Source organism: Larimichthys crocea, chromosome XVIII (assembly GCF_000972845.2).
Source record: "Larimichthys crocea isolate SSNF chromosome XVIII, L_crocea_2.0, whole genome shotgun sequence".
NCBI lineage: Eukaryota > Metazoa > Chordata > Actinopteri > Sciaenidae > Larimichthys > Larimichthys crocea.
The window spans coordinates 11,605,730-11,617,977 of record NC_040028.1 but is presented as its reverse complement, the minus strand read 5'-3'; the positions used below and the strand labels follow the sequence as shown (position 1 = coordinate 11,617,977).

General features: G+C 41.3%; 1 protein-coding gene across 6 annotated transcripts in view; it reads right to left on the bottom strand.

Moving 5' to 3' along the window:
* The window catches only part of fmnl2a (formin-like 2a), a 53,281-nt gene that overhangs the window by 27,014 nt on the left and 14,019 nt on the right, over positions 1-12,248 (bottom strand). For all 6 annotated transcript variants that reach the window (XM_027291042.1, XM_027291043.1, XM_027291041.1 and 3 more), the window contains exons 2-3: positions 8,561-8,644; positions 4,480-4,560 (exon numbers count right to left, since the gene is read on the bottom strand). In XM_027291042.1, coding sequence (XP_027146843.1) covers positions 4,480-4,560; positions 8,561-8,644 — 165 coding nt within the window. The remainder of the gene's footprint in view (positions 1-4,479; positions 4,561-8,560; positions 8,645-12,248) is intronic.

Genomic DNA, 12,248 nt, shown 5'->3' with positions numbered 1-12,248 from the left:
ACAAAACATGGCAGTTCAACTTCTCAGCATTTATTTATTTATTTACTGTATTAAGATGATTAGACGGCGCTTCTTCAGCTTGTATTTACTTTTGTTTATAATGGGATGGTTGGTGGGTATAAAGTGATTGATCTAAATGTCTCATTCTAAAAGGTAACAAAAACATAACGATTCTTATTTTCAGGTGATTATACACGGATTGTTGTGCATATTATATTACATTTCTGCCATTTTCTGTAAATAGAGACTTATCTAAGTGGAGCTTGCATTTTATTAAATATTGTAACAAATAAATCAACAACAACTTACTTACATATAAAACAGAGCTTTTTTCACAGCAGCCATTTTGACATGAAGCAGTAGGTAAACACAGGTGTTTCCAATGATACTAATTAAGGCTCCATTCAGGGTGCTGCTGTGTTGCATTGTTGGCTCACTGGAAAGCCTCTTCAGCAATAAATGGACTTTAATTGGTATCATTGGAAGCACCTGCGAGTCTCATGTCAATCAAACTAATTAACTGTCTCCAGTCAAATGTTTTGTTTTTTTTAACCTTTGTTTTACATGGTTTTCTGTCTCTTTTTCCAAGTTATGAGGAACCTGAGGTTATTAAATCAACTTTTAATGCATCACTATCCTCATATAGTCCAAAATATTACTGTATGTAAAAAAGGAAAAAGCACAAAAAAGTATCTCATTACTTAATTCTTATATTATGTTTTTGTAGTTCATGACTACTGTAATTTACATGATCTGACGTTTATTATATGAAGTCCTATGTCAGGAAATGTTATTATGTAAAATGATTAAAATGTTTAAATAAAAAGTTCAAACAAAAACAAAATGAAATGGATTATTAATTAACTAAATAAATTGTATTACTAAAAAAGTTATTCATGAGAATATTTCCTAAAAATGTCAAACTTTCTACAAAAATATAAAAAACAGTTTTGTGAGTTTGTTGAGGGGTTTTCTGCACTTTTTACTAGTTATGGGAAAATTAAAATTAAAAATAACAAAGTCTAAAAAAATCTCTCTAAACCATAAAACATTATAAATCAATTCAAATTTGAAATAATCATATTGATTCACATGATTAAAGTGATTAGTCGATTAATCAATAAGTCTACAACAATTTTAATAACTGATTTATCAAAGTTGTTTTGTTTTTTAAATCACTAGTTACAGCACCTCAAATGTGACTTTTCTCTGTTTTAAATCATTGTAAACTGATTTTCTTTGAGTCCTGGACTTGATCAGACAAAACAAGACATCTGGAGACGTCACCTTGGACTATGGAAAACTGGTAAGGACATTTTCCACGGATTAATCTGGAAAATAATATTCAGACTATAATCAACAATGAAAATAATCACAGCACTAATCATGACATCCCCTGTCAAACCCTCTAAGGTAATATTGAAAAAAGGGCTTTTTGATTCTCGTTAAGGCAGTTTCTGCACATCTTGTCTAGTCAGAGAGGAGAAGAAGAAGAAGAAGAAGAAGAAGAAGAAGGAGTCCAAGTATCCACCCAGGGTTGGAGGGCCTGGTCACTTTCCATGATGTGTTTGTATCAGGGAGGAAACAGAGCTCAGCCCTGTGTTAACCTATTATTAACATCCACAGAGAAGAGAGCTGTTCCCATAGCTAGGGTCTCTCTCTCTCTTTCTCTCTAGTCTGTCTTTGGGCTTGGGCGGTGTGTGTTTGGCACATGAGGAGATGAGAAACAGAGTGTTTTTATTAGGGAGGAGCCCTTTGTGCGTTTGTGTGGAAAGCGGAGCACATTTAGGGGTACTGCGCAGGCTCCCAGAGGCACCCCCTCCTCCTTCCTCCTCCTCCTCCTCCTCCTTCTTCCACCAAACGCCCTACACTCCACACTTTAAGTACTACCAGCTGCAACACAGAGAAAGAGAGAAGAGCCGACAGTGGGGGGAGAGAGGGGGTGAGGGTGAGGACGACATGAGGACGAGGAGAAGAAGAAGAAGAAGGTGGAGACAGGGAGGGAACAGTGAAAGGGGAAAGTAAAGGCAACCAACAGTGTGGAAGAGAGGGGGGGGGAGAGATTTTGGGGAGTGTGAGCTCAGGAGGGGTCATCCTGGAAACAAATCAATGGCTGATACATTCTTGGGGACTAGTTGGACTGGAGCTCTTCCTCCTTGGCTGCCGATTGGCTGGGAGCTGCCCAGAGGAATGCATCGAAGCCTGCCTATGGAAAGCAGAGGCAACGACCTCTAGCTCTCTCACGGCGGCACAAAGTGGCGATTGTTTTGAGTTTGAAGAAAAGGGGGATGGAGCAGGAATCTAGAAAGAAGCCCATAAGTCTTTCTTTTCCTCTCTTGTCCTTCTTTTTTTTTGTCTCTGCCCATCTCTTTCCCCCTCTACACTCTCTCCATTATCCGGTCTCCCTCTCCTTTGCCCTTCTCTCGTGCAATCCCTGTTTCCTTGCCTGCTTCCACTTTTGGATTTTTTCCCCCCAAAATCCCACATGTCTCTGACCCATGAGACTAAACATTGATAGATAGAGATGATAAATAAACAAAAGAAACGCACGGGAAAGTTTCTCAAATGTTGCCTCATCTAGTGTAGTTATATATAGACCCAACAAACAGTTAGTCATGTAGCCACAGATGAGTTTAATCAAAAAGAGAGAGAGAGAGGAAGGATGTGGCTCAGATAAGCTCTGATAGACACACCACAAACCTTGTTGTCTTGTCTGTTCTTCAGCCATGACCGTGTTACATGTTTACACACAACGTGCTTTAAACATGGCCATCATCTCCTTCAAGGAATAGTTTGGGAAAATGTGCTTATTGATGCCGCTCTAGTGTCTGAACGCTAAATACAATCAGGTGAACATTAACTTAACTTAGAGGGACAGACATGCTCATCCAATGTCAAATTATGCAGGGCACCCACCTTAAATCTCTTACTGAGCGAGGACCATGTTGCAGATAATTTGACGTCCACTGGGCGCTAACTGCCTGGCTCAAAGGCACTTCAGTAGTAGATGTACATGAAGGGCAGACGAATACCTTTCACAGCGATCCAAGCCTGCTGTCAACAAGCCTTGAGACTATCTCTGCGTGAGCACACACTGTTACGCTTTAACCTTTACAGTGTTTTGTCTCCTTTAACCTGCGTCATTCTCCTCTCGCTTCCTGCGTTTATCTGATCTCCTGTGTCATCTCTCAGGCATTAACGTTATGCATCAGAACCACAGGACTTTAACAGTCTCTGAGACCTGTGGGTCCCATCATTTTTCGTCTGATATAACCCCCAACAGGCCGTCAGATGAACTCAAGTAGCCCTTCATCAACAACAAACTTGTTGTTCATTCATTTTATCTTGAACAGTTCCCTTCAAGGGCCTTGCTGTCTATTTCATTCATTCATTACTTTTCAAAAACTTTTAGCCACCGATACAAACTACTAAGTATTCTTCACTTTGCAATCAATCATCTTTTCAAGCATTTATCCATTACCTTCAACCAACTATAGCAAATGCAACTTTTAACTGACTATTTCAACTCTACTTCAATATCACAACACACGGTGTCTTAATTAGTTAAGCCACTCCATGCGTACATAGTCTTCCATGTACCCATGGCAAAGCAGCAGCATTCCTATTCCTGTGTCTATATGCGAGCCATTGTCTCTTGCCGTTGCGTGGTCCATCCATTTGCCACATATACCTCTGCTCATGCTGCTCTAGCTGGCTTATTGTGATGTAAAATTTTAACTCCAGTCAGCACAAATTGAATTATTCAGTGATTTGTTGTTATTCTGGCAGAGTCTATTGGTTAATTTGTTTATCACAGAGGCTCGTCTCCCAGCACTAACCCCCTACAGCTTTCTCACCCAGGCCAGAAAAGACTTAATTCTGGCAAAGCCTGAGAACTGGCTGATATTTGCTTCATGGAGCCCCTCTAACTCCCCTTTTCTCCCTTCCAAGCAGCCAGAGAAGCCAGAGCTGCTGCTGCTAAGATGACATAAGACCATTATTATTATGTAGCTAAGACACTTCTGATCTCCTATTAGCTCATGCCACTGCAAGCAATTAGCAACCTAGATTCCCCTCTGACTATCTTCAACACTATTATTCTCTCCTCTACCGTCAATTAACTCTTTTTTCCATTGCTCTTCCTCACATAGAGGTCAGAGCACAGTCAGCCACAACCACCACCACTATACCACACCACACCACAAGGGATTGGTAAGGATTCAGTGTCTTGCTTAATGACACTTTAACTGGGCAGATGTTTCTCAAAAATGGGGCGTTCCAGATAAACAACTGTCTCCTTTCTCACACTATTGACTGTTTTGTGACTAAAGTTCCAAATCTGTCAGCTCCAGAATCTTTCCTCAGCAGCAAGGGGATATCCCGGACACGAGATAGAGGGTCAGAGGGGAAGGAAAAGCCAGAGCAGTGGAACGGCCAGGCCGCTGGAACAGGATAGCGTTTTTTTGCAAGGGCACTCACCTTCCTTGTGACTGCTGGATCTAGATAACTCCTCAGCTTTTGGAGGTACGTGTGCGGCGGGTTTTTCACTTGGAAGCGCTCCTGTCACAGAAAAAAAAAGGAAAGGAAAACAAGATGAGAGAAAGAAGACAATGAGAGTTCGGAGAGAGGAAGTCAACCATTTGAAAACATCTGTAGTAAGGAAGAGGACAGATGTTACATTTACAGTAATTTCGCTTTAATTTCAGGCAGTTCACACCCTCACATGTCTGAACACATTGAGACCAAAGCCATCAGATTAAAACTAAACAGGCTGTAAGTAAAGTCATCATGAGTCATTCTTTAATTGATGGGAACCCAGATTATAGTTTGAGAAGCAGACAGAAAATAACAACGATTCCTCGACTCATGCAACGATAGACATACAAAGCATTTGTCAGGTGCTGGTAAGAAAACCAACACTCTGTGGACCAACTGTTCATGGAGGTTACCTTGTAGATCTGCATTATTTGACTCCTTAGAAACTGAACACTGGACTTATTCAAGGATATAATTAAGTTCCACTTTAAGTTAGCACTGTCAAAGTCACAGTTGTACTGTACTGTAACATGACTAATGTTTGTTAGAGGAGATGTTTCCACTCTTGTATCAGCTAAATACGCATCAATAGTTGAATACAACAAATGGCCGACGGTTAAGGGTGTTCAGCTTGCACGAGGCCATAAACGATCTACCTGTTAATGACTGTGATGAGTTTCCATGTGCTTAAAGTCTGTGTAAAATCAGACTTAAATTTGTTTGTCAGACTAAAGAAGAAGTTATTAACCACCCAGCTAAATTCGGGTGATTAAAAATATCGCCAAGTTTATGAAATTAGGTGTCAAAATCAGGTAAAAATGAGCAGTATTCTCAGCTCCAGGACTGTGGGGGCATGTCCACAATGAATGCACTAAAGCCACGCCCACTCGTGAGAGCAGTCAAGAAGCAATTTTGAAGCGACTGATGTCAGATGAGTTCAGAAAATGACACGACTAACTTTGAAACACTGAATTCATCTCGATGTCTCTGCTAGGGGTGCAGAGGTATGCTCAGGGTGGCCTCAGCGTGTCATCGAGCCACCCTTTAGGACCGCCCACAAAATCCTGGACTGTTTTTAACTCCACATTTCAGTAAAATATTGTTCTTTTCACATGTTTTGAGCAACTATTTTCCAACATATTTCATGTATTTTTGAAAGAAATCTCTGAATGGCCTTTACACAAAAACCATAACCTTCCTGGAAATTGTCGCCAAACGTGTGTGGATATGTGCGTGCGTGTCTTGAAATCAAATCCCTCACTGTTGTGCTCCAAATATAAATACAAGAGATTAGTGCTGGATTTGGATCAGTGTGTTGAGCGAGAAACCGTATTTGGATCAGGCTAAGTGACACACCACAGAAGCATGAATGGTTCTGTTCACCACACTGCATTGTATCTACAAGAGCATATCATTCAGGAAATGTAGTCTCTATATGATGTCAAGACATATCCTGATTTAAGCAATTAGCTTGTGCTGCCGGGCTTTCTCTGTTATACATCACCCGTCTTTGATTTTCGATGCATACCAAAGTATGAAAGGACCTCGGCTGCACTTTTTTTGATCTGCTTTTCATGTGAAACATTTTCTCTTCAGGACAGTAAGTACAGTATGAAGTCACGCATTCATTAATCAGCTCAAAGAGAGTTATAAATCCACATACCAGCATATTTTTGACATATTCTATTTCGTGGTTCAACACCAGAACTTCAGAGGTCCCAGCAGTGTAACAAAGACACAAATAAGACATTACGCTTCAGATCTAAACCGGCAACCTCTGTGGAAGTTGAAAATGGAAAAATCGATCCCTCACTGTCTTCCCACCAAAGTGCAGCAAGTTGTGTTCACAGGATTGCACAATTTAAAAGGTCATAACTGGAGCCCTGTGTCTCTGCAGGGGTGGGTAAAAATCACACAAATTTTCATGCAACCACTTTTTTTTCAACCCTGCTGTGTCTACTTCTACGTGTGCTCCTTCATTTCCCAGAATGCCTTTTGTCCTTTAAAAAACCATCACCACAGACTTGTTGCTGCAAAGAGTGTAAAGGTTTTTCCAACTGAGAAAAAGTCAAATCATTGTGACAATCAAGTGTCTGTCAAGGGCCGAACTAACACCACAAACTACAGCTTATAATATAAGGTAGCATTTGCTACAAGGCTATTGTATTGGATCAAATGTTGTAAAAGGTGTTCACATCATTGTGCCTCTCTTTGTACAGACACTGAGATCAGATCAAATTTCTAGGCTATTCTGTATTATCAGCCACATCACAGTTATCACTGCCAGAGTGTGTCTGTCTCACGAAAACAGGAAAGACGAGAGTGGCGACAGGAAAGAGAGCTAGAGCTCTCATGGACACAGTGAGAGGCAGACAGATGGATCAGCCCTGTTTGCGTTTCATTGCTTAAAAATGATCTGTCAGTGTGCCAAATGATAAATGAGTCGACAAGTATCCTGTTACACGCAAAGTAACGTGAGGAATGGAGGGTAGTAAATACATGAAGAAAAGGACTATAATATAGAGAAAACATCTGTTTTTTAGGAGCACATATAAACAGGTTCCAACATGCTCTGTGGCAGTTATAGAGTTTGTCTGAGGGAGCTGGTTTGGATTATTTTGAGGGGTGAGGTACACTTCGCCCTCTGCACCTGAGGAGTTCAGCAGAGACGCAAGAGAGGGAATTAAGTTTATATGAAAGCAGTTGTCTGCCGTCGCTTTGTTGGTTGGAAAAAGCCACAGGATTGCAACAAAGTCTCCGTATCTGACAGTGATGAGTTCATCGTACTCCGTTCTTTATGCGTCGGATGTCTTGAACTTGTGTTCACATCAAGAGCGTCCTCCATATTTCATAAATTCTTGTAATTGCCCTGAAAAAATGTTTAATATTTCAACCTCTGGTGCGTTTGCGGGGTCTGTTCTTCAAAGGCGATGTACCTGTCATCTCCGCTTCCCTGCCTCCCTCCATCACTGTTGCCATGGTTACCATAAAAGTGATTCACTGTAGCTATGACACAGAAAATACTTTATTCCCAGAGCTGATTTGCTGTTACGGGTATAGGCTTGTTGGGAAAACAAGGGGGGAATAAAGAAATTGGAGGACTAACTATATTCCTTGATCTCTAAAAAAATGGCTCGTCTTACATAATAAACATCAACTTTTTATAACTTTCTTGAATGCAAATGCAATATAGTTCAGAAACTTTACACCTACAGGAGATACCGGCCATTTTAAACATGGATAACACATAGACAGCTTTGTGAGGAAGCATGTTGTTCTGTTTCAGTAAGTGAGAAAGTATCAAGAAAACAAGATGCCTGTCATCAGAACTGGTGTTTTTGGGAAACTACTTGACTGACAACGAAATGGAAACCAACTATTTTCACTTCAGGTCTGACAGAGGAACATGGAGTCCACTCCAAACTGAAAGAGGATCTCTGACTGCTGGTCAGAGATGCTTTCAGGGTCAGTGGCTGTCAGTACAGTTTGAGTGGGTGGCGGCGGCGGTGGTCTTGATTTTGTCTCCGTTTTTTCTCATCTGTTCAGGGAGGCAGAAAGACTCTCTGGCACGGAGGTTTTGTGCGGGCTGAGTGGAGCACTCAGACCACAGCTCACTGCACAACGTGCACCCTCTGTTATTTCCTACATGCAGCACTGACGCCAATAACAGGCCGTGTTTTTTAACTGGATAACTGATGTGTGCGCCACTTAACCCACTTGGCCAGAGGAGCCAGGGGTGTGTAGAGACCAGGAAAGGCTTATAGGATAAAGGCAGGACAATGGAGCATGGGTGCTGTGTGTGGGACAGACTTTCTCCAGGATTGGATCAGAATCACTTTTATTTGTTCAAAGATTGATTGATTTGTTGACAGGTGAAAAAAAGAAAAGCTTCATTAATTCAAATATTTCCTTTCTGTCGAATTATGCAGCTACATTAAGCACACTAAGTCTGACTTGTACACTAAGTCTAACTTGTACAGCTCTACATCACACCACATCATACAGACGAGTGACTGATGCCCACCTGATCGCAGATGAGTTCCCACTTCTTCTCGTTGTCATACTGCCGCAACAGTCGTGCTTTGTCCGGAGGAAGATTCATCGAGTTCTGAGAGAGAGAAAAAAAGGTCAGAGTTAATTGGATGCGGATAATGAAACACCATCAGTCACATGAGTCCAGTAAAAGCGGACATCCCAGATTAACTAAAAACACTCTTGAGCTCATCGACAAGAGAGAGAAATGTCAATCATTATTAGTAATATTTCCTTTTTTATTCCCCAGAAGTATTACGCACCATATCAGGGTATTTACAGCAAAAATAAAAACAGATTTTAGAGATTGAGAAGCAAAACAATGAGTTACAGTTCTGCACTAGGTTATCCTCTTTCTGCTTGGCCATTATCTTCAGACTGCAACATTGGAAAGTGAGTACAGTAAGAGCTATAGTAGCCAAAGTATGGTGGGATCAATGTGGTAAATTAACAGCTTCTCTTCCTTTCTGGTACACAAAGCAAGTAAGTCAGGGGCAAAGTACTGTTGTGCAAAGTAAAGAAATAAAATCTACAAATTTGTTATTATATGATAAAGGAACTATTTCAGCACCAACAGACTTCCTGACTGTGATCTGTCCACTTCAACTCCAGTAATCTGATGTGTTGGACATTATGAGTGACTCAAAGGTACATTGGAAACAGCTGTTGAAGGAGTTAAAAACAATCATCACTCACTTTCCCTGATAAGATTTTCAGTCTAGAAATCAAACCCTGATTTAAACCACCCCCAAACCCTCCTGGTTGAAACATCTTTCCTCAATATTTTCCATATTTTCCTACAGCACCAAATATAAGGCAGACAGAAAAAAGGCACTAATGAGAAAATCTCAAAATAACCAGAATGTGAAGTGCTGCAAGAGTCTTACAACACAGCTGGGAAAAGGAGCTTTCTCCATAATGAGAGTAAGGTTGCGACACTGAGGCAGAGAGGGGAAATATCTAAGCTCTGTTTTCTGAGTCGACGCTTTGAATTTGAGAACCGGGCGACCGAGTTTGACCCCGGCATACTAAACGAATCCAGCAGTCAGTCATTCCAATCAATTGACCAGACATCCTGAGACACTGTAGAGGGAGTGAACAAGTGTGAGCGGGCAAGCGAAAGTGAAAAACAAACAAGTAGGAGGATGCTCTGAATGTTGTGTGCTTCTTTTTCTCCTGATTGCAGTCAACAAGATATTCCTCATTTAGGATTTCCTTCGTGAAAAGTGTGCATTCTTCCTGACAGATCTAATCTGACTCGTGCTGGTTAATGATTTTGGGTTTCTCGTTTAGTGTTTCCCCTTTTATTTTGTCTCCCATCTCCTTGTACCTGTAACTTCACTGCCTGCCATTTGTGTGTTTCCCACCAGTACTGATCATCTGTTCCAGCCTTTTAGTTTTCACCTGTAACCAGCCATCCTCATTCTACGTTAAAGCGTTCCAGCCAATCCTTGTGTTTTGTTTGCCAGTCTGGTTTTGACTACTTCTTTGTTACACTGGACCTTGCCTGTTTCATGGATTTTGGATTTAGCCCGCTCCTTTATGGATTTGTTTGGACTGCCCTTCCCGGTCCATAAGCTTTTGTAAATTCTCTTTTGCTTTAACCATTGTTCTCCCTATGTAGCATTTGGGCACTATTCCTCATGCTCCCTGCTTGAACTATGACAAGCAACATGTCTCAATCATACAAAAACTATTACATAACTCCTTTCTTTATGCTGCTTTGTCTCCTTTCCTTGGACACCTCTGCTGTTGTCTAGAATTTGGCTCAATGTAACACAAGCTTGATTCACCCAACCCCCATATGAATTAGAAAAGCTTGGAACAATGAACCAGCGCTTTATCGTGCCACCTACAGTACAGAGAGCACAGAATAAAACTTGTGACCCAGCTGGAGATTAACTAGCCACCCTCAGCAAAAATCCAGAGAGAAAAATAAATTAAAAACATGATGTGTGTGCGCGCGCTCCTCTAGCAACAGGTGGAATTGTATTTTACAGCCTTTGCAGACAAAGGCTGTCAAATCAAGGCAACAGACATCAAAAGTGATTCATCTGCGTCCTTCATCTGCACTTGTAGAGGGAATGTTTTCCACTGCTAAGGTTAGAAAAAAAAGGGGGGAACATGTGGCCATCTTTTCCCCCCTCCTCATTCGATGAGCTGGATCATCTATCAGTGCGTGTTCAGCACTCAGCATCCACTTTTTTTCTCACAGGGGGGAGTGAGAGGAAGATGGATGAGGAATATCCTGGGATCCAGCCTGTTTCCATGAGTGAGTAATACCAGGATAGAGTCAGACACTGATGGAGTAGTCTGACCCACAACTTGCTTCGGAGCTTAAAAGGCATTTTATCTTTTATACTGTATATTACAGACTGGCTCGGTTATTGATGATCCATTTTAATATTAAAAGCGCACATTTAGAAAATAAAAATCAATGCAGAGAGAGAGAGAGCTGTTTGTACACATCGTTGCATCTACCTAATTAATAATGAGAGGAGCTACTTTGCTTTACTAATGTAAAGACACGTTCACCGATTACAAAAGAACAAGAGAAGCTTGCAGGATAAAAAGATTGACCAGTTTGTAGACCTTTACACTGACTGATAATTATATTCATTATATTCTCTCATACTTAAAGTTTGCTTTTCCTAACATATACTGATAAAGCTCAATTAATTCCCGCCACAGGTCTGCCAATAAACCTGCAGTGATTTTAAATCCTGATATGAGAGCACAGCTTGATCTGTGAATGTATATAGATGCCTTTTGATGCATCAAAACCAACGAGCAGCACAACAGTTTAAGTTTTACTTGGTACAAACACAGGTTTCAGCCCATCCTGCCTCCTCCTACAAGAGCAACCAGGACATCGCATTAGTATTCAGCAGACGCTACCAGTCGGCTGATTGCTGCTGTGCTGACTGCAGGGAATAGGGAGTCAGAGAGGCTCTATTGACTCAGTCTGGCTGCTAACCAGGGTTAGTACCCACTTTCCTTCCCTAAACACATTAGAATACAATTTGACACCTGAGTAGACGGTCACGTTAAATGACAGAAAGCCACTAGCGGTTTCACACACAAAATGAAAACTAGGATTCAAGGAGGGTAAATGATTTATAATTATAATAATTTCTAGTTCCTCCGTTGTTATGTTTGGATACTGGCGAACTACTGGCTTGCAAACAAATGGGTTTGTGGTAATCATGTAGGTGCTTGGTGTAGGTGCTGTGCCCCTGCAGACGGGCTGCGTTGATTTGCTGAGTCGCTGTGGGCTTCCTGCCTGGTGAGGCTCCAACGAAAGCAAAAGAACCACTTCTACCAGCCTTCATACATCCCGATGCTAATGAGCTGTGACAGGCACTCAGCTCGCTGGGGTCAGGTTACCCTATGTCTACAAGCACACAGTTTGTGTGTGACGGTAAGTGTGTATGTGTGCATGTGGAATTAATGGGGTGATGTTGACGTGGGTGTGGTAGCTTTTCAACAGCACCTGATGGTAGGCCACCCTGACGAATACACACACACACCTAAATGTTACTCATTAGGATATCTCGGAGTAATTGAAGTATTACTGCAATAGTATATGGATAATTATGACAGTTTTGATCCGTTCAAACGTAGATGGTTCTCATGGTTCAACCACCACAGTTACAGTTTGATATAAACTAGTGGCAAAC